Source organism: Cavia porcellus, unplaced genomic scaffold, assembly GCF_034190915.1.
Source record: "Cavia porcellus strain 051 isolate PalLab524CR breed Dunkin Hartley unplaced genomic scaffold, mCavPor4.1 scaffold_22, whole genome shotgun sequence".
Lineage (NCBI taxonomy): Eukaryota > Metazoa > Chordata > Mammalia > Rodentia > Caviidae > Cavia > Cavia porcellus.
The window spans coordinates 54442895-54469693 of NW_026947505.1; the positions used below are offsets into that span (position 1 = coordinate 54442895).

The 26799-nt window shown below is 34.4% G+C and overlaps 1 protein-coding gene across 3 annotated transcripts in view; it reads right to left on the bottom strand.

Moving 5' to 3' along the window:
• Rngtt (RNA guanylyltransferase and 5'-phosphatase) overlaps positions 1-26799 on the bottom strand; it is a 271102-nt gene that overhangs the window by 157040 nt on the left and 87263 nt on the right. For all 3 annotated transcript variants that reach the window (XM_063233201.1, XM_063233199.1, XM_063233200.1), the window contains one exon: positions 25530-25694. In XM_063233201.1, the coding sequence (XP_063089271.1) occupies positions 25530-25694 (165 nt within the window). The remainder of the gene's footprint in view (positions 1-25529; positions 25695-26799) is intronic.

The following is a 26799-nucleotide window of genomic DNA, read 5'->3' on the forward strand; positions in this document are numbered from 1 at the left end:
AGCATGATGAGTAGCCTTTGAGAGAAGAATTTAAGTCAGGCACAAGCCAGGGATTGTGGTCTACACCTATAATGTCAGCACTCCTGAGGCTGAGGCAGGAGAATCACCCCAAGTTCAAGGCCAGTCAGAGCTACACAGTGTGAGTTCAACAACAATATGCACTACAGAAACAAGATCCTGTGTCTCAAACCCCTCCACGCAAAAATAAATACATAAAATTTAAAGTGAGGTACAGTTGCCAAGGAACAAAAGGAGTTCCCAGTCAACATGAAACGGGCTTGAAAGTCAGGTTTTACTTAAGTATCAGAAAAAACTTACCTTGTCTGACTCTGTTACTATACTTATAAACTACTGCATAATTTTTTTCTATATTTAAGGTAAAACTTATTCATGAGTACTTATCCTAAGGTAAGAAATACTAGACTCAACAGTTAAATAAAAATAAAATTTCATACAGTGCTTTTTAGATTGATACTGTTTATCTACCTATTAATGTTAGAAATCAAGCAAGGGATGCTGGAGACCCAAAAATAATAGAAGCCTTGCCCAATATTCCAAATAATACCTCTAATTTGACATTAACAATATTTAGATGAAATGATTTAGTCATTCTTCCCTGTCAATCTTTCTTCAAAAACACAGTTTCAAGTACAAAATGTTTTAAAAACTCTTTTAACAAGTAAGAGTATCAACTTAGAAACTTAATTTGCAAAACTCTAGAGGAAATTTAAAGTAGAATAGTGGTGAATTATCCTGAGCCTAGCATACTTTCCTTTTTAGAATTATAATTTTCAGGGGCCAGGGATATAGCTCAGCAACATAAGCACCTGCCTGGCAAGTGCAAGGTCATGAGTTTGATTCCTGGTACTTTCCCCCCAGAAAAGAACTGTAATTTTCTTCTTTCCCCTCTAGATAAAATTAGAAGACAACTGTATGAAAGACAAAATAGTAGACACAAGACAATAAAGGTTTTTTTTAATAAAGTACAGCAGTGTTCTACTTATAAAATTTAAATTTACTTATTTATGAACAAAATCTCATCACTTCAATACCATCCAAAATATACTACAGAAGGCAGGCAATGTCTCAAGGACTAACGAAAGCAGGAAAAACATTACATAAAATGATTGACTCTGAACTGACTATTTTATACAGCTATAAATTATGAACTAGAAATCAAACCATTATATATCCATAAACAGAAAAAGATAAATGCACAAAGGCTTGAAATTAGAAACATGAGAAATAAAACAGAAACTGCAAAGTTACAAAGAATAGAAAGAAACTTAAGTAAGGAGAATGATAGCTCAAGACTGCTCTAAAGAAGAAAACAGAGCCTGTAATGTTATGGGTAATACAAAGTGTATTATCAACTCATTGTAAGTATAGAAAACTATACTAAGAAAATATTTAAACGATAAAAGAACTGTCTCTTCACCTCTAGGTTCTAGTCTGCTTTTGAGCAGAATGCTGGTACAGATTCAATTGGACTATCTGAGACCACTGAATATAATAATTATATTTGGTGACCTCTTATTTACATTTTTTCAGTGACCTCTAAAATGCAAGGTTTCACTCTAACAAGTCCCCTAAAACGGGGTGTTCATGCCGGGCTACTAGCTCTTGTTGTTTTTTCATTCTTAAAGTCTAATTCAAGTTCAAATTAAGATTATTCAATATGTTCATACCTTATATATTCTTCTCAAAGTTAGCCATTCTATAAAAGTTACCTTTCCTACTCACCACAAAGCCAACACACCATTATCTTCTTTAAAAAAAAATAATCTGATTAACCTATTTGCCAATGATATCTAAACCACTGTCATTAAAGTTAGCTAATCAGCCAGGGGTTTAGTTCAGTGGTACAAGCACCTGCATGGTAGGTGCAAGGTCATGAGTTTGATCCCCGGTACATGAGGGGATCCAGCACTTGAAAAATGGCTAGTTTGAACTCATATATTCTTGGTGTAAATCATGCTTTATGTCAAAGGCAGAACAAAGTTAGCTAATCAAAATATAAGTGGCTTTTGTAATATCATTGATTCTTCCATTAATTCACATTATTGCAATTAAAATAGGCATAATAATTCTAAAGAATTCAAACTGACAAGTTAGAAAATAAAAAATTTCTCTGAAAAATAATTAACTATTTGTGGTTGTTTTACAAAAATCCCACATAATTTCACACAGAAATAGTTGACTACACTCATGGAAGGATTTTTGGCCATATTTCTCTTTTTCTTTCTAATTTCATAATTTAGCATCATATTTTCATTTAACCAACAAATAGGGTCAATAACTCACAACCACTGAATACCTTGGAAGAGCCAGTGGCAAGGTCCAGTGTGAAATTCAAATGTCTATAGTTATCAGGCTATAAAGCTGAAGAAGATACAAACTAGTAAGAACTATGGGCAACTCGGCAGGACACCCCAATCTATAATAACATGAGCTTAAACTTTATGGAGCTCACCAGTTTACAACTTAATTCATAAAGACCACAATACACATAACACAGTTGTTTTACAGTAAGCACTTTTAATAAGAGATATATAAAGACTTCTAAGGGAACAGAAAACCAATCATATTTTAATTTATCATTCATATAATTATTTAAGAGTTTACTGGGATTATTTATGTATTCATTTTTCTAAATCAGTAGGGGGAGAGAAAGAAGAAATAACACATATAAAAGTATATGTCAGTACTATTATGTCAGGTTATCTGGTGGTGAAACACAATGATGCTTAAATTGTTCATTTCTGACCTGTGTTGTTCTGTTACTATGTCCTCTTTTATCTCAATCTCCCCCCTTTTTTCCCTTTTTTTAAAAAAATTAATTGATTTTTTTCTTATTTTTTTTAATTAAGGGAAAACTAAATTAAAAAATAATGGGATATATTATAGTAACTTTTTTGTTTTCCTATTAACCTGATTTAAACTCCTGTATTGCTCTCCCCATCTTTTTTTTTTTCTTTTTTCTTTTTTTTTAAAATTTTATTTTGAAAGTATACAACAGAACAAGTCAGAATAAAGCCAACTAAGATCGTACAGTGAAATTGGTACAGAACTTCACAGCAGGTTACCGGGATAACAGTAATAGGTATCACAGTATATTTTGTTATCTTTATAATAGTTGTTCTTTCAATCACGTATATCCAAATGAGATGAAATATAGAACACTATAGAACTCATCAAAACAGAAAATTGAATAGAGCAGTACCATTAATCAGAAAAGAGCAAAACAGTAATAAAAATATTTGCCTTCAAAGAGATGATAGAAGGGAAGTCCCCCTTATTTGCTATGGTCAACCTCCCAGGAGATGCTCAGATTTCTGGTTCCCATTTGCTAATGGGTGAGGGGGAGAGGGGGGGAAAAGGATAGGGGAAGTAGGATATTTGACTCTAGGCCGTGTGGCAGTAGATTCACTATTGCTTAGCAGGGAGGCAGGATGGTCATTTGTTTTCACAGCATCCTCAGTTTCAACATGGCGCAGATCTCAGGAGCTGCTGCTGGTTCTCCCCCTGGAAGGGCTGCAGTCTGCCACCCTGCCTCCGCTTACCAGGGAGGGGAGGTGCTTGCTTGGCTTCTCAGAGTCCTAAGTTCCAACATGGCGTGGATCCTGCTCTCCCCATCTTGTTCTGACTGATTTTACTATATTGTTTTGTTTGACAGTATCAAGTTTGAGGGTATAGGCAACCACTTTGAAGGCAATAAGATTTACTATGATGCCCATTATGGTTGGACTATTATCTTCTTTGGAAGTCCTGTAAGGTCTCCAATGTAGGTTTTATTGGTCTTGTTCTGTATTGTTTTGTTTCAATTCTATTATACCTAATGATATAGGCAAGCAGCCTATATCATTAGGCTCTCTTTTTAAGATAACAAGAAGCATAATGGTAACCATTGTTGATCACCTGGTATTCTGTTTTTGCATCATGTACTATGTCCATCCTTCTGTTCTAACTGACTCTGTTTTGCTTTGTCACATTTGTTTTTTTTTTCTTTTTCTCTTCAAAAAAAAAAAAAAAGTTATAAGAACTGTGGGAGTAATAAAACCCAGAAAGTGTAATTGTTATTGTAAAAAAGAGAGAAAAAGAAAGTGGTCTAAAGGATATAACTGCATGTATATTTAAGTGTGTAGGACAGAAAACCATATTATTGAGTTTTTGTTGGATCATTGAACAGAACTGTCTGCAATCTCACTGTATGAATGTCTACTTTGTATGCTTTAATTTTGTAATTTGGGCAACTGTTTCTAAGATGACAATATGTAATCTATTAACTAGTGATTTCTTACTGTATATTTTTTTCTTGAAATTCTGTATTATTTGTACCCTTTTACTGCTTTGTTTTGTTTTTTTTTTTCTCTCTTTAAATTAAAAAAAAAAGTATATGTAAGGCATTGTTCTAAGCACTTTGTACATATTAACTCATTTTAGCCTAGTAATAGTCACATGAAGTAGGGACTATTATTATCCCCACTGTCCCTGCCCAAATTCACACAGTAAGCAACTAAGAACTCAGATTCATTCTACCTCAAGAACCACGCTCCTACCTGACACCCTAATCATCATATCCCTAAAACTTCACAATCTGAAATCTAGGTCAAATGTTCCTTTGACATATTCTGACAATACCTTACACACACAGCTTTTTTAAGCTGATTATCAAATTAGTGTGTGAACTTTGAGAGGTCAAAATCACATATTCATTGTGTATTTTCTGTATTTATTAAAGTAATCTGGCACACAATAGTCCCCCTTTACCAAGTATGTGCTACATAAATACCAAGTGAGTAACTGCACAAGAATCTATGAAAACTATAATACCTTGAGGTTATACTCAGAGCTTACAGGATAGTTAGAAAACATTTGAGAAGTATTAACCCATCAGGTTGTATAAAATGAAAATATAAAAATGAGAGAGAAAACTTCAAGTTGCCAAGTTAACTCCTGTAGCACAGATTACTAAGAGAATAATTTTTTTTAAAAAATGAAAATCATCTCTCCTAGTTAGTAACTTTCTTGCAAATACTTGGTCTTTTGGCTTCCAGGTTAACTTTCTTTTGCCACTGAAGCTATAACTGACTTTCCAAATCGACTTTTCACAGGCCACAGCCCTTACTCTTTGGACACTCTGCACTGTTTACAGTCCAAGTTACTTTAGCATAGTTTCTAAAGTTCTTTTTATTCCTGAACACCCTCCCCTGACTGTATCCATAAATCTAAGTACAATGAAACATTCTTTTTCAAAATGTTTATATATCTTGATACTATTAAGCTTTTAATCATCAATATTCTGTATCCAATTTACGAGAGTAAAGGAATATAAGTAAACATTTGCTTTACGTGTGCAAGAACATGAGTTACTTGGTTGGGAAGAACACTAAGCACTTTTGGAAGAAACGGAACATAATGGGTATAATGCAGTGAGAATAAAACTAAACTACCTCCATGGCTGGTCGGAACATCCCCAGGGATAACAGGTAGAAAGATTTTTTTTTTTTAAATCTCAAAAATGTATTCTTTGTTTAAGCAAGTATATATAGAATAATCAAATTTACCAAAGAAGGTCTGGCCTTTGGCCACAGGTTCTTCTAGGCCACTTTAATAAGCTGCCTAGTAGGAATATCTTGGCCATAGGAGAGTGTAACAATATGATTTATGATGAGACTTTTAGAATATGTCATATCAACTTGCACCTCCAGACAACTGGATATTAAATATGGACCTGAACTTTGCAAGTAGATAAACACTAAAAGCTGAACAGGTAGGAAACATGTGATAGAGCATCTGGATAAACTCTGGACATCAAAGGCCTGGGTAAGTTCTGTGGTTGGCAACATTCTTTGAGTGGTCATGTAATTATAGCCCCGAATAGGTAATGCTGTCATAACTCTATAGGGAAAGGACACCATAAGTTCTCTCCCCAATTTTGTCCCATGTGTTTTCAGCTTGCCTAGCTTTAATTTGCATCCTTTCATTGTAATAAAACTGCAATCCTAATCACAGTGCCTCCCACGTTCTGTGAGTCATTCTAGTGAATTATTAAACTGGAGGAAAGTAGTTAGGGACCCTAGAATTTATAGCCAGAAGGCTAACATGAGGACTGTCATGGGAACCTCCAAACTCAAGGCTAGTATATAAAAGAAGGGTTGCCTTGTGAAGACTACACAGTTGGGCTATACTCATTTGAATAGGTTTACACATTCTCTAGTTAACACAATTTAAGTTGTCCTCAATGTCACAGTCATCAATGGGAAAGCTTATGACGGTTCTGTGGGACAATATTGCCAAAAGCTTGTTCAGTAAGTGGCAGACTGTGGAATAATACCTCAGTTGTGCAGTCAGTTAAGGAATAAAGTAGCCTACTTAACCACCACACATGAGACCTTTAGCTCAGTTTTAATAGACACTGAATAAATATCTCCAGATGAGGACAATCCACACGGGGACATCAATGGCATTTAGCTGTAAACTAAACATGATCTGTGGTTGAATAAACTACTAGGAAAATAGAAGTAAGTCTAAACTTTGCTTTTCATGACACAAAAAACATTTAACAATTCCTTATTCTTTACATCAAGTTTAAGTTAGAACACAAATAGAAATCTCAAAATCATATGAAAATAAAACACAAAATTTCTATTATGTTATGTATGTTATAGTGCTTGTATTTCCTAGACTGAAAGGCTAAGTGTTTATCAACAGTTTAATGAAGCAAATTAAATACCTAGTCCACTAAAATCTACACATACCTTTAATTTAAAGAATACTTAATTAATTGTACTGTCACTGAACTTCTATGTTCAACTTCAAGTTCTTAATTCTCTCCATGCATCTATGTGTACTCTCCTCTAAAATGGTTGTGAGCTATGTCTCAAATGTCCCCCTAAACCCTGTGTATAAAAGGTGTTTGGATCATGGCGGAGCTATACTGGTCAGTGGACTCATCCATTTATGTGTTCAGTAGCTAAGTGCACCATATAGAAGTGGGAGTAGGCTGAGAACAGATCACTCACGGTGTGACCTGGAACAGTAAGTATACTCTTGTCCCCGACTCCTCCCTTCTCTCTCCCAGCCTCTACTAGTTGAGCAACTTTTCCTCAACAATGTCCCTCTGCATACGGTTTCTGCATGGGAGTCAGTCAACCACAGCCTGAAAGCATGAGCCAAAAACAAGCATCTCCTCCCTTAAATTGTGGGCACTAGGCATTTTGTCCCAGCAATGGGAAAGTGATTAAGACGGGTCTCCTCTTATTTCACTCTAGTAACTCACGCTCTTTTTCTCCTGGAGTGTACATGTGTATATAGTATTTCTGGACATATGTTCCCACTCACAGTCCCTGGACAAAGACCAGGAATCCTAAGGATATGTACAAATAAAAAGAGAGGCAAAAACAAAAATCGGGTAAGAAATGAGAATCTTTTTGAATAAGAAAAAGAATGAATAAAACAGTAAAAGAAACAGTACCCACATATGACAAAATATTTGACACAAAATACTGTATTTCAGTTATTAAACTAAGTAAATATATTTTTGGTTTTTGAAAAGTGGTACCCTTAAGCCATAATAGAATCATTCTGGATTTATTACTTTCTTATTCTAAAGAATATGAAACTATAAGTTTTCCTTTGACAGTAACATCAAAAACATCTTGTGAGACTCCTAGAATCAGTAATAAAAATATATCTAGACAAAATACTAATTTACAATATATAAAATATCAAAAAGATGACTCAGATGTATCCATACTTCAATTTTCAATGTCATCTTTTTCCTGGATGCAATATAGTCTAAAAGCAGTAAGGGGAAGGTACAGGCTACACACAAGGCAGGGGAGATTCAAAAATTATAGAGACTTTAAAATATTCACAAACAAGTTACTACTAGAACTTGGAACTCAATCCCCAATGCCTGGTTTGCAGTCCAAGATATGGAGCAAAAAAGATGAGTGTTAGCTTGTTCTGACTCTTAAAAAAGATCCTGCATACTTTACAGCGCAAACAACTCTGATCTAATGTGCCTAAAAGGAATCCAGAAATACATACACACAAACACATACATGTACATATACATGGAGGTGCTTTCACTAAACCCCTTTCTGCTCAGCAAAAGCAATTTAAAAAGTGTTCCATATCTCTTCGTATTATACATCTGGACTTACATTTATTTAACCCACTTTACCTCTAAATTAGCTGCATATGTGTGTGTATAATATATAGAGAAGGGAGTATAAATATTCACATGCAAAATATTCTCTAATTTTTACAAAACAAAAACTAAATTAATAAACCACCCTGAATTATATCGTATCTCCTTTCCTCAAACTAATCAGCAATCCCAGCCCTATTTCCTTCAGGTAAATATTACTTGAACCTGAACAGTATGTACCCAATCTTATCTTTATACCTGCCTTACAACCTAATCTTAATTCCCCTTACTTTTTAATCATTCTACCTAAATAGATATAAGATAATGTAACATTAAACAATTTAATTTCCTCTATCCATCTTCTATTACTGTGGACAGGACTGCATGGTATAGTATATGAGGTAGGGTTAGAAGCTTAGAAACTATGCATGAAGATTTTATGATCTGAAAAGCCACACAAATAGCACAATCTGAATACTGAACTCATTTACTTTTTTTTTTTTTTTTTTAAATCAGTACCAGGGAACTCATGACGGTGTGCTTGCAAGGCACATGCTTATGCCCCTGAACTAAATCCTCAGGCCCCCTGAACTCATTTATATCACATAAAACAGAAAAACCTACAAACTCCTGCCAATTATTTTTAATTTATATGATATACATATCTAGCTTAATTGTTCCTGAGTATTCTCAAGCCTAAAAATAAAGCAAGCTGTAATTTTTAAAATATTAATGTACAAGGAATATAATCTCAAGGCATCAGTTAATGATAAGCATAATTTAACTTCATTTTGTCCAAGTGAAACCAAATTTGTCTAAAGCATAACATATATTTACTGAAAAGCCAATTAATTATGAATGCTGTTAACAGTTTTTAAAGTTTTCAATTAAATTATGATCAACACAAAAAAAGGTTTTTACAACACATAATAAGAATAATCTTAATAAATTAGGTTGATCTCTCCTAAAATCAGTAATGAATATGATGTTGAAAAATTTAATCATGGGTTTTCTACACAGAACCATATCCAAAACTATTCATGTAATCATACATTTTCTTTCTCAGTTTCATAATACATAGAAAAGTACACTACAGTTAAATCTTTTTACTGATGGATAAAATTGTATCCACATCACAGTTTCAACAAAGATAACATCATCACCCTTTAATGTAATATAATCTTCAACTTTTAGTTTATTATTCACTAGACATGAAAATTTGAGATTCTAATTCTCAACTATACAGTTATTGCAACACATGTAAGAACTAGAACAAATCATTTTATATTAAAAAAGTAATCTTAATAACCATTAGTGTCCTCCAAAATTATATAAAACTTTTATATTCTTAAGAAGAGAGTAATATAACTCATCTTTTTTCTAAAATGAAAACAGCATTTCAAATGAACTATAGAAGACAGACATTACATTAAGAATTTTAAGTAAGAGTATCTAACAGATACATTAACCAAGGAAGCTCATAAACCTAAAAGATCCAAGAAGAAAGAGTGCAAGGGCTAAGCGCTGAAAGGGATCTAAAGCATATCTTACATCACCAGTTACATTCTCCTTACAACTTAACCTCATCTCCAAAAGCTCTAGTAAAACCCCTTGGCACTGTGCCCATCGTCCTCTCTACCCTTCGGCCTAATTATTCAATGTCATCAATCAAGAAACATTTACTATGTGAGACATAGTGATCTTTTTCATGTGCACTATCATCCTGCCAGTGTCCAAATGGACATCTACCCGGCACCATAGTGTCCAATTTATGAACTTTTTCGCCTCTACCATCGTTCTCTTCTACTCTAGTTGTGACCCCCTACTAAAAACTGCAAACCCTTCATTATTTCAAATTACTACATATCAAATACATTTTCCAACAGATCATATTTTCACAACATTCAATTCCAATTAAACAATGAAAGAGACATTCCTATCTACCCATTACAACTGCAAACCCTTATTTTACCTTTCAAAAATTGTTTCACCTACTGGGATTGACAGAAACATTTCATATTCATTCTCATACTCTATACAAATGCTTGTACTACTAGGGATAAGATGGTGTGGTATAATATATGGGACTTAGAAATTTGGAAAATAAGTATGAAAAGCCACACAAACAGTATAATCTAAATGCTGAACTCATTTATTATTTCAAACAGAAAAACCTACAGACTCCTGCCAATTAGCCAGTGAGAAATTCTAACTTTAACACCATAATACCGATGATGCTGATGATAGTAACTCCGATGATGGTTACGAGGGTAGTGGGTCCACACTCAAAAGTCAACAAAGCAAAACTAAACAAAATTAACTAGCCCTCCGAATTCATATTCATATAATATGACTGAAAAAAATTAAAAAGCAATCTGAGACTGGGGCTGAGTTCTGTGGCAGAATTAGCATGCACAAGGCCTTGGGTTCATTTTTAGCACTAGCAAAACTAAAAGCTTTCTTGCTAAAATCAGGAACAAAACAGGGTTGTCTGTTCTTGGCAGGTTTTTCCAATACCATACAGGAAGTCCTAGATAATGCAATGAGACAAGAAAAAATACAATAAAACAGTATCACTGTATCATCAAAATTACTTAATGCTATAAGATATGAAAAAATTAGAACAGTATCATTTACATTGCCATCCAAAAAAAGGAAATACAGGTTATTACTTTTCCAAAATGTTTAGGGCTATACGTGTCTAAGAGTTCCCAGGATTTCAGAATATTTTCATAGACTTCACCAGTTGAGCATCTCTAATTTGAAACTCAGAAACACTCCAAAATCTGAAACATTTTGAGCACTATGAATTCACTCAAAAACTTTTCAAAGATTTTAGATTTTTGGATTAGGAATGCTCATTTACTACTTAGATATAACAAGCAATGTGCAGAATTCTAATGAAAGAAATCAGGAAAAACTAAGTAAGTAGAGAAATGTCCCAGACAAAGTGATAATATTGTCAAGATGCCAGTTCTTCCCAACATGATCTCCAGACTCAACACACTGAAAATCAAAACTCCTAGAGAATTATTTGTAGATAGAAACTCATTCTAAAATTTATATGGAGTGAAAAGATCCAAAATAACACATTACTGAAGGAGAATAGTGTCACAAATTGACATGATTAGACTTCACACAGCTATTGTGATCAAGATTGTGTAGTACTAGATAAAGAATAAACAGGAGGACTTTCAGGAAGATGGTGGGGCAGTAAGCAGCAGAGAAAACAGCCTCTCTTGAGAGTCACCATCAAGATGCTGGAATACAGCATCATGAGGAAAACAAGAAGGGGGGAAGTATCTGAAGTGCAAACTGACACCCACAGAGAGACTGAAAGGAAAGACTTCAATGAAGAAGACAGTAGACAGCCAGCAGCGCCTTTTCTCTGAGATGAGACTCACAGTGCAAGAGGAGCTGTTCAAAGCTGAGGATGCAGGATCATGATAACCATGACGGCGGGTGACCCCCAAGGCTCCTGCAGCAAGACACAGCAGTGGAGGGGAGCAGCAGACGTGGAGGACTGTACTGACTGGGGGTGAGTGCAGAGGACTTAGTCCTCCTGCAAAGACAGCGACTGTCTGGAAGTCATTTTGGAGATGGAGTAGCTGAGCTCAGAACCCAGAACTGCTGCCAGCTCCATCTAGCACCTACTAGATGGGTGAAGACCCATGGAAACTGCTTGGAACGCAGCAAAACCAAAGAGTCTGTTCTTGGGATGGGCCTGCTGAAAATATCTACCCTCCACCAAAAAACTACTGCTGGCCTGCTGGGACAGACTGGCATTATTTGGGGCTCTGTCTCCACAGGTTATCTACCAGTGCAGCCAGAGGTAATTATGGAAATGGACTGTTTTGTTTTTCCTTTTTGTTGTTGTTCGTTTTTTCTTTCTCCTTCATTATTTTTATGAGTGCAAAAGTGGTTCCTCTTTGCAGGTGTGGTTCTGTTTTGTTCCTCTGTTTCTCTCTTCTACCTCTCTTTTCCTTTATTCTTCTGCACCAGTTTCCTCAAGTTGCTGGGATCCCCCTTTGTTCTCCAACCTTACTTCTAATCTCTTTCTCTTCTTCTACTTCTCTATTTTCTCCTTAATTGATTTTAAATTAACTGTTGAGGGCAAAATTGACACATTACAGACTTATACACTACATATAATGATCTTGTTTGTTTTGCATTTTTTATATAATCACAAATCTAGTTCATATGGTTTTTGCCAATTAACAGTTAGCTCAGTTTGTTGTTTTCTAGGCTGTGTTTGAAGTTATTGGTACCACAGCAGCCAAAATTGACATTAACTGTTTAACAGCTGTTGGTCCTGGTATTCTATGACTAAGATTGACTAAGGGTCACAGAAAATATGATGGCACAGTGCTAAAAAAACTAAGCCAAACAAGCAACAACTTCTCATCTCCAACAAACTGAGGAGGCAAAATCCTCCAACAAACTCAAAACCCAAAACCACCTACATCTGGAAGATACCCCAGAGTGGTAGTCATCACCTGAAGGTCCTAAATACTAGCAATAAGCAACCCACCCTAGGCAACTTACAAGCATCACCCCAGGAATTAAACTAAAAAAAAAAAAATGGTAAAAAGAAAATGAGAAGATATCTAAGCAAAACACAACCCTAGACATCCAGTTCACTAAAGGCAAATCCAGAGGGCAATGAGGTGAAACAATCCAAAAGCCCACCAACAGGTCTCTCCGAAGTTGTAACAATAAAGCAACTGAATAAGGCTCTGGAAACCATGAAGTCAGAAATAATCTCTCAAACAACTACATTGATTACTAAAACACATACCATGCTTAGCAACCTTAGAGCAGACACAGACAAAAAAACAGATGAGCATAAGCAAATTATGGAAGCTTAGCATAGGAAAGAAATTGAATTCATAAAGCAAATTCAAGCAGATATCCAGGAGAATAAAAACTCCACTGAAAGTATTTGAAGCAATGTGAGGGCAGGATCTCAGATATTGAGGACAGGCTTGCAGTTAGTAACCAAGAAAAGAAAGATTTCTCAAAATTAGCAAGGGAACATGAGAAATCAATCCAGCAGCTGCTACATGAGACAAAGAAGAATAATTTAAGAGTGCTTGCAGTCAAGAAAAAAAGCAGAAGATATCACAAATGACATTTAAAAAACATTCACAGACATCATGACAGAAAACTTTCCTAGTAGGTAAAAAAGAATCTGACATACAGATAAACTAGGCATATAGTATTTCAGTTAGTAATGATCAAAAAAAAAAAATTCTACAACTATGCATATTATAGTCAAGATTCCAGAAATTCTACACAAGAGTAGAATCCTAAAAGCTGTCAGAGGAAAAAAACAAATCATCTATAAAGGAAAGGCCATCAAAATTACAGCTGACTTCTCAGCACAAACTCTCAGGTCAAGGAAAGCTTGGAGTGAAGTACTCAAAGTTCTAAAGGAAAACAACTTCCAACCCAGATTGATGATCCCCACAAAACTATCCTTCAAATCTGATGGAGAAATAAGATACTTTTATGACAAAAACATCTGAGGAAATTTATGGCCACCAAACTAGCACTCCAAAATGTTCTAAAGGACATTCTAGAAAGAGAAAGTAAGGACTACAGTTCCATGAGCGCCAACAGAAGGAATCCACCAAGGTAGGCAAACAATTAGAGGGAGAAGGAAAGAAAAAAGGAGTCAACAATAGGAAACTAACACGACAAAATAAGTCAACACATACCAGTTACAACCATCAATGTTAACAGTCTCAATGCACCAAGCAAAAGACACAGACAAGTAGAATAGATCAAGAAGCAAGATCCAACAATATGCTGCATATAAGAAAAATATTTAACTCAAAAAGAAATTCATAGACTGAAAGTCAAAGGATGGAAAACAATAATCCATGCTATAGGAGCTCAAAAAAATAGGGACAGCTTATCTATTTGCAGACAAAGTAAATTTCAAGCCAAGACTGATTAAGAGAGATAAAGAAGGTCACATTCTTGTTAAGGGAAAAATTGAAGAGGAAGAGATAACAATCATAAATATACATGTAACAAATATCAGTGTACCCAACTATATAAAACAATTACTAATAAACATGAGAAATCAAATAAGCCCTAATATAATTGTATTGGGAGACCTCAATACCCCACTGTCACAAAAAGACAGCTCAATTAGACCAAAAAAACCAATGAAATATTAGAACTAAATCAAATTTTTGAGCAAATGGACCTAGTAGAATGTCTATAGAGTGTTCCTCTCCACATCAGAATACACGTTCTTCACACAGTGGACATTTTCCAAAATAGGCTATATACCAGCTCGTGGATGCTTAAGTAAATGTAAAGGAATTGAAATTATCCCATGTATGCTATCAGACCACAGTAAAATGAAATTGGAAATCCATGCCAAAGGAAACAAAAAGAACTTCAGAAACACACGGAAAGTAAACAGCACCTTACTGAACAACCCACGGGTCACAGATGAAATTAAAGAAGAAATCAGACAGTTTTTACAGCTGAATAATGACAATACAACATACCAGAACTTGTGGGACACAATGAAAGCAGTCTTAAATGAGAAATTTATAGCAGTAAATAACCATATCAGGAAAAAAGAGCAAACATATAAACAACTTGATGATGAACCACAAAATTCTAGAAGAAGAGCAGTCTAAGCCAAAAGTACCTACAAGGGAGAAAAATATAAAGATTACAGCAGAAATTAACACTTTGGAAACTTTAAAAAAAAAAAACACAGAAACAATTAATCTAAGAGCTGGTTCTTTTTAAAGAGTAAATAAAACTGAGAAAAGGAAACAAAAGACTCAAATGCATGCAATTAGGGATAAAAAAGGTGAAATCACAACAAACCCTGCTGAGATGCAGAAGATCATCTATATTTACTTTGAAAACTTGTATTCTAATAAAAGAAAAGAAGAAAAGAATGGATTCCTAGATACATATAAATTACCACAGCTGAACCAAGATTCAAAAATCCAAAATAAACCAGTATCAATCAATGAAATTGAAGATGTGATTAAAAACCTATCAACAAAGAAAAGCCTGTGCCCCAATGGATTCACCTCTGAATTCTACAAGAAATTTGGACAAAACTTAACACCACTACTTCTCAAACCCTTTAATGAAATTGAAAGGCAAGCAGGATTCCCAACTCATTCCTGGAAGCAAGTTATTACCCTGATAACAAAACTGGAGAAGGACCCAACTATCAGGTCAATTTCTCTAATGAGCACTGAAACAAAAATCTTCAATAAAATACTAGCAAACAGACTGAAGCAAATTGTCTAGATTATACACCATGATTTAAGTGTGATTCATTCCAGCATACAGGGATAGTACACACACGTAAATCCCTAAATGTAATACACCATATTAACAGAGCCAAGACAAAAATCATACAATGATCTCAATAGTTGTGAAAAAGCTTTTGACAAAGTCCAACACCCATTCATGATAAAACCCCTACAGAAAATTGGAATAGATGGTATTTATCTCAACCTGATAAAAGCCATCTAGACAAACCAACAGCCAACATCATACTAAATGGACAAAAACTGAAAAGCTTTCTCTCTAAAATCAGGAATAAGACAAGGATGTCCACTATCTCCACTCTATTCAACACAGTCCTGGAAACTTTAGCTGAAACAATTAGACGAGAAAAATGAATAAAAGGAATAAAATAGGAAAGGAAGAAGTTAAAATACCATTATTTGCAGCTGACATGAAACTCTACTTAGAAGACCTCAAAAACTCCACCAAATGACTACTTGATGTAATAAGCAAATTCAGTAACACAGCTGGTTACACAGTCAACACTCAAAAATCAACAGCCTTTCTGTACACAAAATAACAAACTCACTGAGAGAGAAATCAGGGAAACAACATCTTTTACAATAGCATCCAAAAAAATGAAATCCTAGGAATCAACCTAAAAAAGGAGTTGAAGACAGTACTCTCAAAAAAAAGAGACTGAAGAGAATGTTAGAAACTGGAGATATCCTGTGCTCTTGGGTAGGAAGAACCAATATAGTGGAAAATGGCTGGATTTCCAAAACTATTATACAGTTCAATGCAACCCCAATCAAAATTCCAATAGCATATCTCACAGAATTCGAGAAAACAGTTCTAAAATTCATCTGGAACCAGAAAAGACATAGAAAGCAAAGGCAAGCCTAGGCAACAAAGGCAAGGCAAGAAGCATCACAATGTCTGACTTGAAATTATATTATAAAGCTACTATAATAAAAACAGAATGCTACTAGCAAAAAAGTTAAAAAAAGGACCCAAAGATTAGCAGAACAGATTAGAAGATGCAAAAACAATTCCAGACACACTAAGCCATCTTATCTTTGACAAAGGTGCCAAACACATTCACTGGAAAAAAGATTAGCCTCTTTAATAAATAGTGTTGGAAAAAACTGGCTCTGTACTGAAAGAATTTTGTCCTGGATGGGAAGCTGCAGTGGTGGGAGGCTGGGAGGCAGAACCAAGCGGCTCTATCTTGAGGTCACCTTCCCCGCCCCCAGGCAATTTACCTGTGGTGCGAAATAAATTCCAATGGGCTACCTGTGCATCAGAAATGCCCCTTAGGCACCACCCCACACCATGTGTCCCGCAGAGAGAAAGCCAGACCCCAAAGGTCATGAGTCTCCGTAAAATAAAGGCCACTTTTATTTCATATTTCTTATCTTTTTAACTGCACCGAAAATTCTTTCATATACACGTCAAAGAGTAAAACTGAACCCATATCTTTCACCATGCACTAAGCTAAACTTAGAATGGATCAAAAATCTTAATACTAAAATCAAAACATTAAATCTGCTTGAAAATAGAGTAGGTAAACTCTTGAAGACAATGACGGGGGCAAAGATTTTATGAACAAAACTCGGATCGCACAGGAACTGTCACAAAGAAACAAGTGGGATCTCATCCTACTGAAAAGCTTTTGCACAGCAAGAGAAACTACCAACAGAGAGACAACTCACAACGTGGAAAAAAACGTTTGCCAGTTGTTTCTTAAAAGATTACTATTGAGAACATATAAAGAACTCAAACAGATCAAAGATTTCCCCGATTTAAAGATCCAATCCAAAAACAGGACTGAGATGAATGCTTAATTCTCAGAAAAAGAAGTACAAACAGCAAGTAAATACATGAAAAAATGTTCAATATCACTGGCCATTCAAGAAATGCTCATTTAAACAACACTGAGATTTCCACCTCACCCTAGAAAAATGGCTATTATCAAGAAGTCAAGCAATAACAAAGGCTGGAGGGGTTGTGGAGAAAAAGGGATGCTGCTCTGCTCTTGATGGGAACGCAGAGTGGTGCAACCACTGTAGAAATCAATGCGAAGATTCCTCAAAAAACTAGGACTAGAGGTCCTATTCAGTCCAGCTATTCTCCTTCTGGGTTTCTTCCTAAAAGAACTAAAAACATCATACTACAGCTATATGTGCACCCATGTTTATAGCAGCACAATTTAATAGCGGAATCTTGGAAACAATCAAAATGCCCATCAAGCACAGAATGGATAAAAAGATGTGGGATTTTTCTACAATGGGGCACTGCTCAGCCAAAAAGAGGAAGACTTTTATAGGTAAATGGATGCAACATGAGAGCATACTCATTAGTGAAATGAAAAGACACATATATGTAAACATCATATTGCCTTGCTAGTGTGATAAGCTGAAACAACATAGGTATATGCACATACATCTGTACGTATAAAAAGTTAAGATAGTTATACTACTGATTTCTCTGAGTTCACTGAAGAGAAAGATTTGTGCTGATACTGTTCTGAGAATTTAATATAAATGTCTTGTGCTCTAAGTAAATGATGTGGGGTTGACAAAGCGCAATGTATATACCACTGTTGCCCTCTGATGGACATGTTTTGAAATTTTGTTTTAGTTTTTTTTTTCTTTTGGTTTTTTTCTTTTTCTTCTTGAAGTAAAATGGATTTGGAAAAAAAAACAATTTTTAATTCAAGTTAAAAAAGAATAAACAAATAGACTAAGAGACCTGAAAAGAGGCTAGAAATAACCACATAGTCAAGTGATTTTTGACAAACGGGCAATGGCAATAAAATGCAGAAAAGATACTCAACAAACAGTGCTGGAATAACTACAAGTATACATGCCAAAAAAAAGAAAAAGAAGTCTGACTCAAGCACATCTCAGTGTGTTTATTGATTTTAATAATGATTATGATACAATCATTAAAAGTCTTGTATTTAGAAAAATACTACGAAAGCCAGGCACGGTGCACATGTGTATGATCCCCACACTCTAGAAGGCCAAAGCAGAGTAGCAAAGTGAGGTCACCTAGACAACTAACTCACTGCGAGCCTATCTCAAAATAAGGGCAGAATGAGTATAATTATTATGTGCTGTAAACATGTACCAATGAAAATCATTTTAAAACACTACCTATATGATAAAAGCCAGTCATAAGTTAGACTTTTTATATGAAATGTCCAGAACAGGCAGATCTATGAAGAAAGCAGATGAATGGCTACCTATGGTGGGCCAGGAGGTTTGAACAATTCTTAAAACCTGTAAATAAATAATTTCAATGCTTATATTAACAACTGTTCAAGAATATAGTTCGAAAATAACAGCTCAGGTTTCTTTATAAAACAAGCACAACACTGTTGCAAAAGACAACAGCAAAATCAACCGGGGCAATACATTTTTAAAAATTAGTATACTTGTACATTTAGAGGCTTATACATGCCTAGAACTTCTCCTGAACAGTTTACAAGAACTGACTATATTATGTGCAATGATATGAACAGCTATTCTGAAAAAAAGAGACATTATGATATCTACAGCTGATTTCCTATTATGCTGTAAAATCCAGTAATGCTTTTATTCTTTGTTTAGAATGGTTTTAGTCTGTTCTATATTATTACATTTCAATTTACATAAATGTGTGGACAGTTTTTTTGAAGAGAACAAAAGATATTACAGTAGTCATTGTTGATTTTCCTATTGTCTGGTTTTGAAGGCCTATAATGCTTTCATTATTCTGTTTTGATCAGTTTTATACTATTTTGTTTTGTATGAATTCATTGTGTGTGAAGATACAGATGACTATTTAGAAAAAAACAAGAGATATTACGGTAGGCACTGTTGATCTCCTGTTGTCTTGCTTTGAAATCCTGTGTCATTTACATTGTTTTCTTCTGATCTGCTTTGTTGTTTTGTTATGTTTAGTTTTACCCTCTTTAAAATAAAAACAAGATTAAATAGAGCTCATCCTAAAATGCAAGAATGATTCAACATCAGGAAATTTTCATGTAATTCATAAGACAGACATAAACAGAAAAAAAAGATAGCATTGCTAAATCATAGAAATATGACTAAAAAGATAGCATTTTATCTAAAGAATTTTGTTAACTGACAAAAGTGAACACTCAAAGAAACACTAGAATTATTCTCACTCAAATCAGGTAGGGGTGGCAGCACACATCATCTATAGTCCCAGCACCCAGAAGGCTAATAAGGCAGGATAATCAAAAGTTACAGGCTAGCCTATTTAATAAGCTTAAGAGAATGAAATAAAGGGCATTCAGACTTGAAAAGGGAAAAGTGGCTCCCCTCCCTACATAGCCTGTAACAGTCTCTAAAAATTGTTGAGACAAATTTTAAGACTTCTATGAAAGAACAATATACCAGGCTGATGAACTAAAACTTCAGCTTTGTTAGGATGTCAATTCTCTCAAATTTACCTACATATTTAGTGCACTGCAGTCAAAATCATAGCAGGATCTTGTAAAAATTGACAACTGATTCTAAGATTCATATGAAAATAAGCTTCAAATAACTTCAACAACTTTGAAAAACAACAAAGCTAGAAAATAAACAACTACCCAAAATTCAAGATTTATTACAAACAAAAGCATCTAACTTGTATTCCACTAAAGACAAACATATACATCAAGGAAAAAATGCACACAGCTTACACATAGGCCTTAAAGATATGTGAATACTTAATTTTTTATAAAAATACAAAATTAATTCAATGAAAAGGACAGTTTCTTCAAGCACTAGTATGGTAACCACTGGATATCCATATGCAAATTTTTTAAATGCTTATCAACAAACAAAAACAATACAAATGACTACAAGATAACTAAATTATCGAAATTGTCCTCCTGTAAAAATAAAGAATGAGAGGGCTGGGGATTTAGCTGAGCAGAATAAGTGCCTGGCTTGCAAGTGCGTGGTCATGAGTTCGATCCCCAGTACTGATAAAAAAAAAATTTAAAAAAAAAAGAATGAGACTGGGTGTGATATCCCAGCACTTTAAAGGCTAAGGCATGAGGATCACTGCACATTCGAGGAAAGCCTGAGTCACACAGTGAGCTCAGGACCAACATGGACTACAAGACCCAGACTCAAAAAAACAAAAAGGAAGAAAAGAAAAGAAAGAAAGCAGGCAAAATCTATGTGCTAATAATGGGGCAAAAGAACTCAAGAAAACCAATTTTAAAAAAACAGCAACAATGCCAAGCATGCCTGAGGTCCTGGGTTCTACACCCAACACCACAGGAAGAAAGAAAAGAATTTTTTTTTACAGACAGGGTCTCACTATGTAGCCCAGGCTGGCATTGAACTCAGTACGGAGCCATCTGGAGCCCAGGGGGATCCTCCTGCCTCAGGGTTTGAGGAGCCCAGGCATGCAGCACCACATCCGCTGAGGGAACAGTTAACAGCACCATAAGGACAGGTATGAAGGAGATCAGTGCTTTGTTTGGGGTAGGGATGGTAATCTAAATAAATATATTTTGCTTGTTTATGCATAAGTTACAAAGATAAAAATAGCAATAATTATTTTTCTAAAACAAAATAATTTGGATGGAAAATGGTTGGAGAATATTACCATATTTAATCTACTTAATTCTGTTTCAATTGACCTTCAAACTAGAAATATAAACAGAATTTAATTTGAAAACTTGCTACTTGTTATGACTATACTGAGTTTTTATTCCAACTATGTACTAAATTAAAAACTGAACAGTTCATTCTATTGTCTCTGATGCATCAAATTACACAAAATGAAGACCTTGTTAATAAAGCTGTATTAACAAAATTCAAACCAAGATTTGTACATATACAGAATTTTTAAAAAATAAGACACAGAACTGAAATCCTATTACTTTGTACAAAAACTGCATGTTCCACAATTAAATTCTTAAACCACACAAAAATCACCATTCTTCAAAGAAATGATACATACTGCCCTTTAAAATGCTTTATTATTCTTCATATCACTATTTTGCCATTCTATTAACAAAGACAGAAATAAGAATCTAGTGATAACATATAAACTGAAAACACTGTCCTATAATGGTGTGCTAAGAAGGCTGAGATTCTGCAGCAAACATGTGTCTGAGTAACTGAAGACAAGGAGCGGAAAAGGGTCTGAACAAAGGGTGAGGAGTGGGGAGAAACAAGAAGCAAATTATAACATGCCCAGGCACAAATTCCCTGTCATAAATATGATCATTATGCATACCTAAAATGTACCAATAAACTTCAGTAATCTAAAAAAGTAACTGAAGACAAAAAAATAATAAAAACGGAAAGAGGACATAGGATTCTCACATTTAAAATTCCAAATATCAGAATTGCTTTACCAAAAGAATAAACAGTGAATTAAAAAGTTGTTGTATAAAGCAAATTATAAGAACATTCTGTGTCTTTCTTATGAAAAATTACATGAAAAGTTGTTTTACAGAACTGTTTCAGTTCTAAGAACAGTTCTAAGATCACACACAGGCAAATACAGTCCTCTCTCAGTATCGTATGGGAATCAAGTCCAGACTCAACACAAGCCACCACATCACCTTCCCAATGCATCCCAAGTAACCAAGATCAGCAGATGCTCAAGTCCTTTTGAAAAACAGTATAGCACATGCATACAATCTATATCCATCCTTTCTCTACTTTATATCAGCTCAATTATTTTAAACACACAATGTTACATTTGGTACTCTTTAGGTGATGACAAAATAAAAACGTTTCATACAGACATGTTTTTCCTCAAATATCTCCAATATAGAGTTGGATGCAGAGCCTGTAGACATGCAGAACCAATTGTATTTCTCAGCAGCACTGATTTTGATGAATAGCATGATATTATCTAAGGCATTTTTTCTTAAAAAAAAAAAAAAACTAAACTTTAAATTTTGAAAGTACATGCTGTCAAATTAATTTTTAAAAGTAATTTAGTTTTTGCTCACCTTTTATAACGTATTTTTAAAATAAAAGTGTTAAAAGTACCTTTATCTCAGTGGTTATAAAATTCCTAAGCCAAAACAGACAACAACATTCAATAACACTCTCCTGCAAAGCAAGTGCAACAGCCAAGTATTTATAAAAAGAGAATGCCAACTTTGTATCTACTCAAATGAGAAAGATATGAAGTCAACAGCACAGGAATTACTGCTGATAATATATCCAAAATTAACAAAGTTAACAAATTAAATGGATTCGGGCAGAAACAGGTAAAACAAAAATTTACATCATCGAGGGTGTGAGATTATGCTAAAAAAGTTAAAACACGGTTTCATATATTGTCATATATCTTTTACAATTATAACATAAACACCCCTTTCCTGTACAAATAATATTTTCTGTAAACAAGATCGTGATGCTTCTTTACAGCAACGATTATTTGAATGCCCTAAACCTGGCATAGAACAGTGGTTATTGGTCGCTTTTAAACTAATATTCCACCAAAATACAACTGCTTGGATGCTCTGTGCAATTTCCATGTACCTTACTTATTCTCTAATCTACACTATAAACTGAACACACAATAAATACAAAGAGAAAAAACTGGCTCCCAGAATAGGCTTCTAAATCCAGGTATACCACTCTTTGAGGCTTCTCAGGAAATGATCAATGATGTTGTAATGTCAAAAACCTCTAAAAAGTTTTAAATGCTTATGAGCACACAATCAAGTATAGGACCATGTGATATACATGCTCAAAACATGTTTACATTCTGATAAGGAAAATAGAGTTTTATGATTAATTAACATATTTGCATTAATTAGAACCTTCAATGAGGTTTGCTGAAAATGTTAACCACTGCCACACACAGATATTCAAAACTGTAAATAAATAAATAATAAAGAGGGAAAGAGAAGTAAATTAAGAGACGGATTCAATAAATCATAAATAAACAAGAGATAAAGAACACACCATATGTAATTTATATACAAAGAAATAAAGAATCCCACCAAAAGCACTAGTAAGAAAAAAGAACATTTTAAGAAAATGCCAATATACAGTATACATGTCAAATCCTAACAGCAAGTACACTTGCTTTCAAATGTTACGATATGCGCAATATCCCAGTAAAACCAAACAGTACATTCTAATAACAATAATACTTTCTGTAGGGCTGATATTAAAAGCACAAATGATAAAAGAAAAGGGGAAATGAAGCATAAACAGAAGTGATGCCAGTGAGAGATTTTAAGTAAAGAAGAAAAGATAATGAGTAGAAAAAAATGCAAGATACTGGATAGTCTACAGAAAAAGAACAACTGCAAGATAAAATGAAAGATCAACACAGTATTTGCCAGTTGTAGCACACACTTGTAATACCAGCACTCAGGAGGCTGAAGCAGGAAGATCACAAGTTCAAGGCCAGCCTAAGCTTATACAACAAAACACTCTCTCCAAAAATACAAAAAAAAAAAAAAAAATTAAAGGTAACAAATATTAGATTTTTTTTTTTTTAATCAGTACCGGGGATCGAACTGCAACTCACAACTGCACACTTGCAAGGCAGGTGCTTATGCCGCTGAGCTAAATCCCCAGTCCCTAGAAAATAATTTTTGAAAATATTTGGAGATTAAGGGCTTCTTGAAGAAGATGAAAAATCAAGAAGATCTAAGAAATAGATTGCCAAATTTAGCTACAAGAAAACTGAACTTTTAGGGCAACACCACACAAAAAATTAAGTAAGCAAAAAAGTATTTATAAATCCACAGAATAAAACTGATGCTAATTGGCATTTATTGGATGCTTCCTATACATCCAGCACGTTTCTAAAGGCTTTTTGTACAGTGTTTCATTAAATTCATGTCACAAACCCTTAATTTATAATCTTAAATAGCAGGTGAGTAAACCCTAGCAAGAAAAACGTTAAGCACCTTGGAAAACATCCTGAAATCAATAAGCAGCTGAGGAAGGGAAATACCCTAGTCCTCTACTCTAGCAGCAGAACTCACGGGCCACCTGCACATCAAAGTACTTTGCCCGGTGTAGGCCAGGAAGGAAAGCACCGTGAGTCCTGAGAGACAGAAATGAGCTCTCTAGATAGAAAATGACTTTATTTTGTAGGCAGTTTGGTGGTAACCAGTACCATCCACAATCTTAACCTTAAATTTAAAAATCTTAACCTTAATCTTAAATTCTACTTCTAGTTATGCTGAAGAAATATCCATATAACCAAATAATGAAACAATGTTAATAATAGCCAAATGCAAAAGCAATCTAAAAGTCTATCAATAATAAAATAATATATGGTAGATCTTTACTGTCAATATCATGCAAAAAATAAGGTAGAAAATTCTATGGGATGACTGGAAATACCTTTAAACCATATTATTAAGAGAAAAACACAACACTCCCAGAATATTTTGTATAATCAATTTGTGTCAAAACCACAAAAATAACAATATATGTTTTCAATAAATAAATAAATATATATACACACACACACACACACACACACACACACAATTTTAATAAGAATGCACTGTTTACATTCAGGAAGAATAGGAGGAGATCTAAAAAATGATTTTCACTAAATATGATTCTTAACATACTTATAGTTTTGTAAACAGTACGGCTGGACATGGTGGTACACCCTTATAATCCTGTCACTCAGGAGGCTGAGGCAGGAAAATGGCAAGTTTGAGGCCAGCCTGAACTATATAGCAAGCTCAAGATCTGCTCAGTTTCAAAAAACGATGATGATGACATCAACCAATGGCCATGAATCAAAAAAAGTATCAGAAACAAGGACACAACATATTTTAAGTTTCCACTACTGAGAATATTACTAAACAGGAAAAACTTAGAATTATGTCAATAGTGCTATATCTTTTTCAGTTATTTTTGATAAACTCAAGGCAACTGGGCAGCAAACTGTCATTCATTTTCTTCTCACAAGCTGAATTATGATACATGCATTAGAAAAAAAAATAACTGAGTACAGGGGCATGTGCTTATAATTCTGCCAACTCAGGAGACTCAGGCAGGAAGATAATGATTTCAAGCCTGGAAAGCTTTAGCAAGACCCAGTCTCAAAAAAAAAAAAAAGTAAACATTACCTTTCTTGAAGCATGAATGTCAAAAAATGGCTTATTTCTGACACTAAATGGTTCCTGTGTTTTGTCAATGAGCCCACTCTTGATTTTTTCATGTCGAGGATTTATAATTTCTCGTTCTATACACTGCAGACGAATATTAAAATCACAATCTCCAACAGGCTGGGCCTGAATTATAAAGAGAACTTTTTAATTTCAACAACCAAAACTATTTTATCAACATAATTAAGGCTACCATTTTTATAGAGTGGCATGCCAGCCCAGATAACCAGTTTGACTAGTGATATACGTGTCTAATAAAAATAGTTATTTTAAAGCCATTATGCCTTCATAAAACAGTATAAGTTAGTGAAATAAATCTACTATAATTTGATCCAAATATTTCACATTTGAATTAAAAAATTAATATACTGACTAGTCCTATTTATTATTTATACAGAATTCATTAAAACATCTGTATGCTATCCATATAATTCAGGAGAATAAATGAGTAAATGACACATCAAAACAACCGACAGTCATCTAACACTTTAAAGTGTCAAGACGGTATTTCTTAAGTACATTTCACCTCTAAAGACTAATACCAAAACTTTATTGTATGTTCAAAGTTATGTACTTATTAGAAAGGTAAAGTTGTCTTCTCGCCCAGTAAACTTCACTATGAGTGGCCTTAAAACACATACAATTTCGAGCCATAAAATAAAAACTGACAAGATGAGAGAAGAAACTTCCATTGGATTTCCAATAGAAACAAAGCCATCCTCACCCCTTAGGTCTACTTACAAGCCAATGAATATTATTACAGAATCTGTGAAAAGATTAGCCATTTCTGGAAAGCATTATTTTTCAGGATATAGTAATCACAAACATAAAGTGAAAATTTAATGTTTTCTAATCTTGAAGTTCTTTCTTTCTTCCTTCCTTGCTTGCTTTCTTTCCTTCTTTTTTTTGGTTTTTGGAGACAGGATCTCACTGTGTAATCCAAGCTGGCCTTGAACTCAGTATGTAGCCTCGGTGGCCTAGGTTGGCCTCAGACTCACAGTGACCCTCCTGCCTTAGTCTCCCTCAAACTTGCAGCAATCCTCCCTCAGTCTCCCAAGTACTAGGATTACAGGCATGTGCTCTGAGGTTCTTAAATTTGAAACTCTATGTTCGAAATACACAAATTCAACTGAAAAACTGAGTTATATACATTGAAAATTTTCAGGAAAAAAATGTCATAAACTATCTTGGATTATAGCAATCCTGAAGCTTTCATGCTGCAATTTATTAA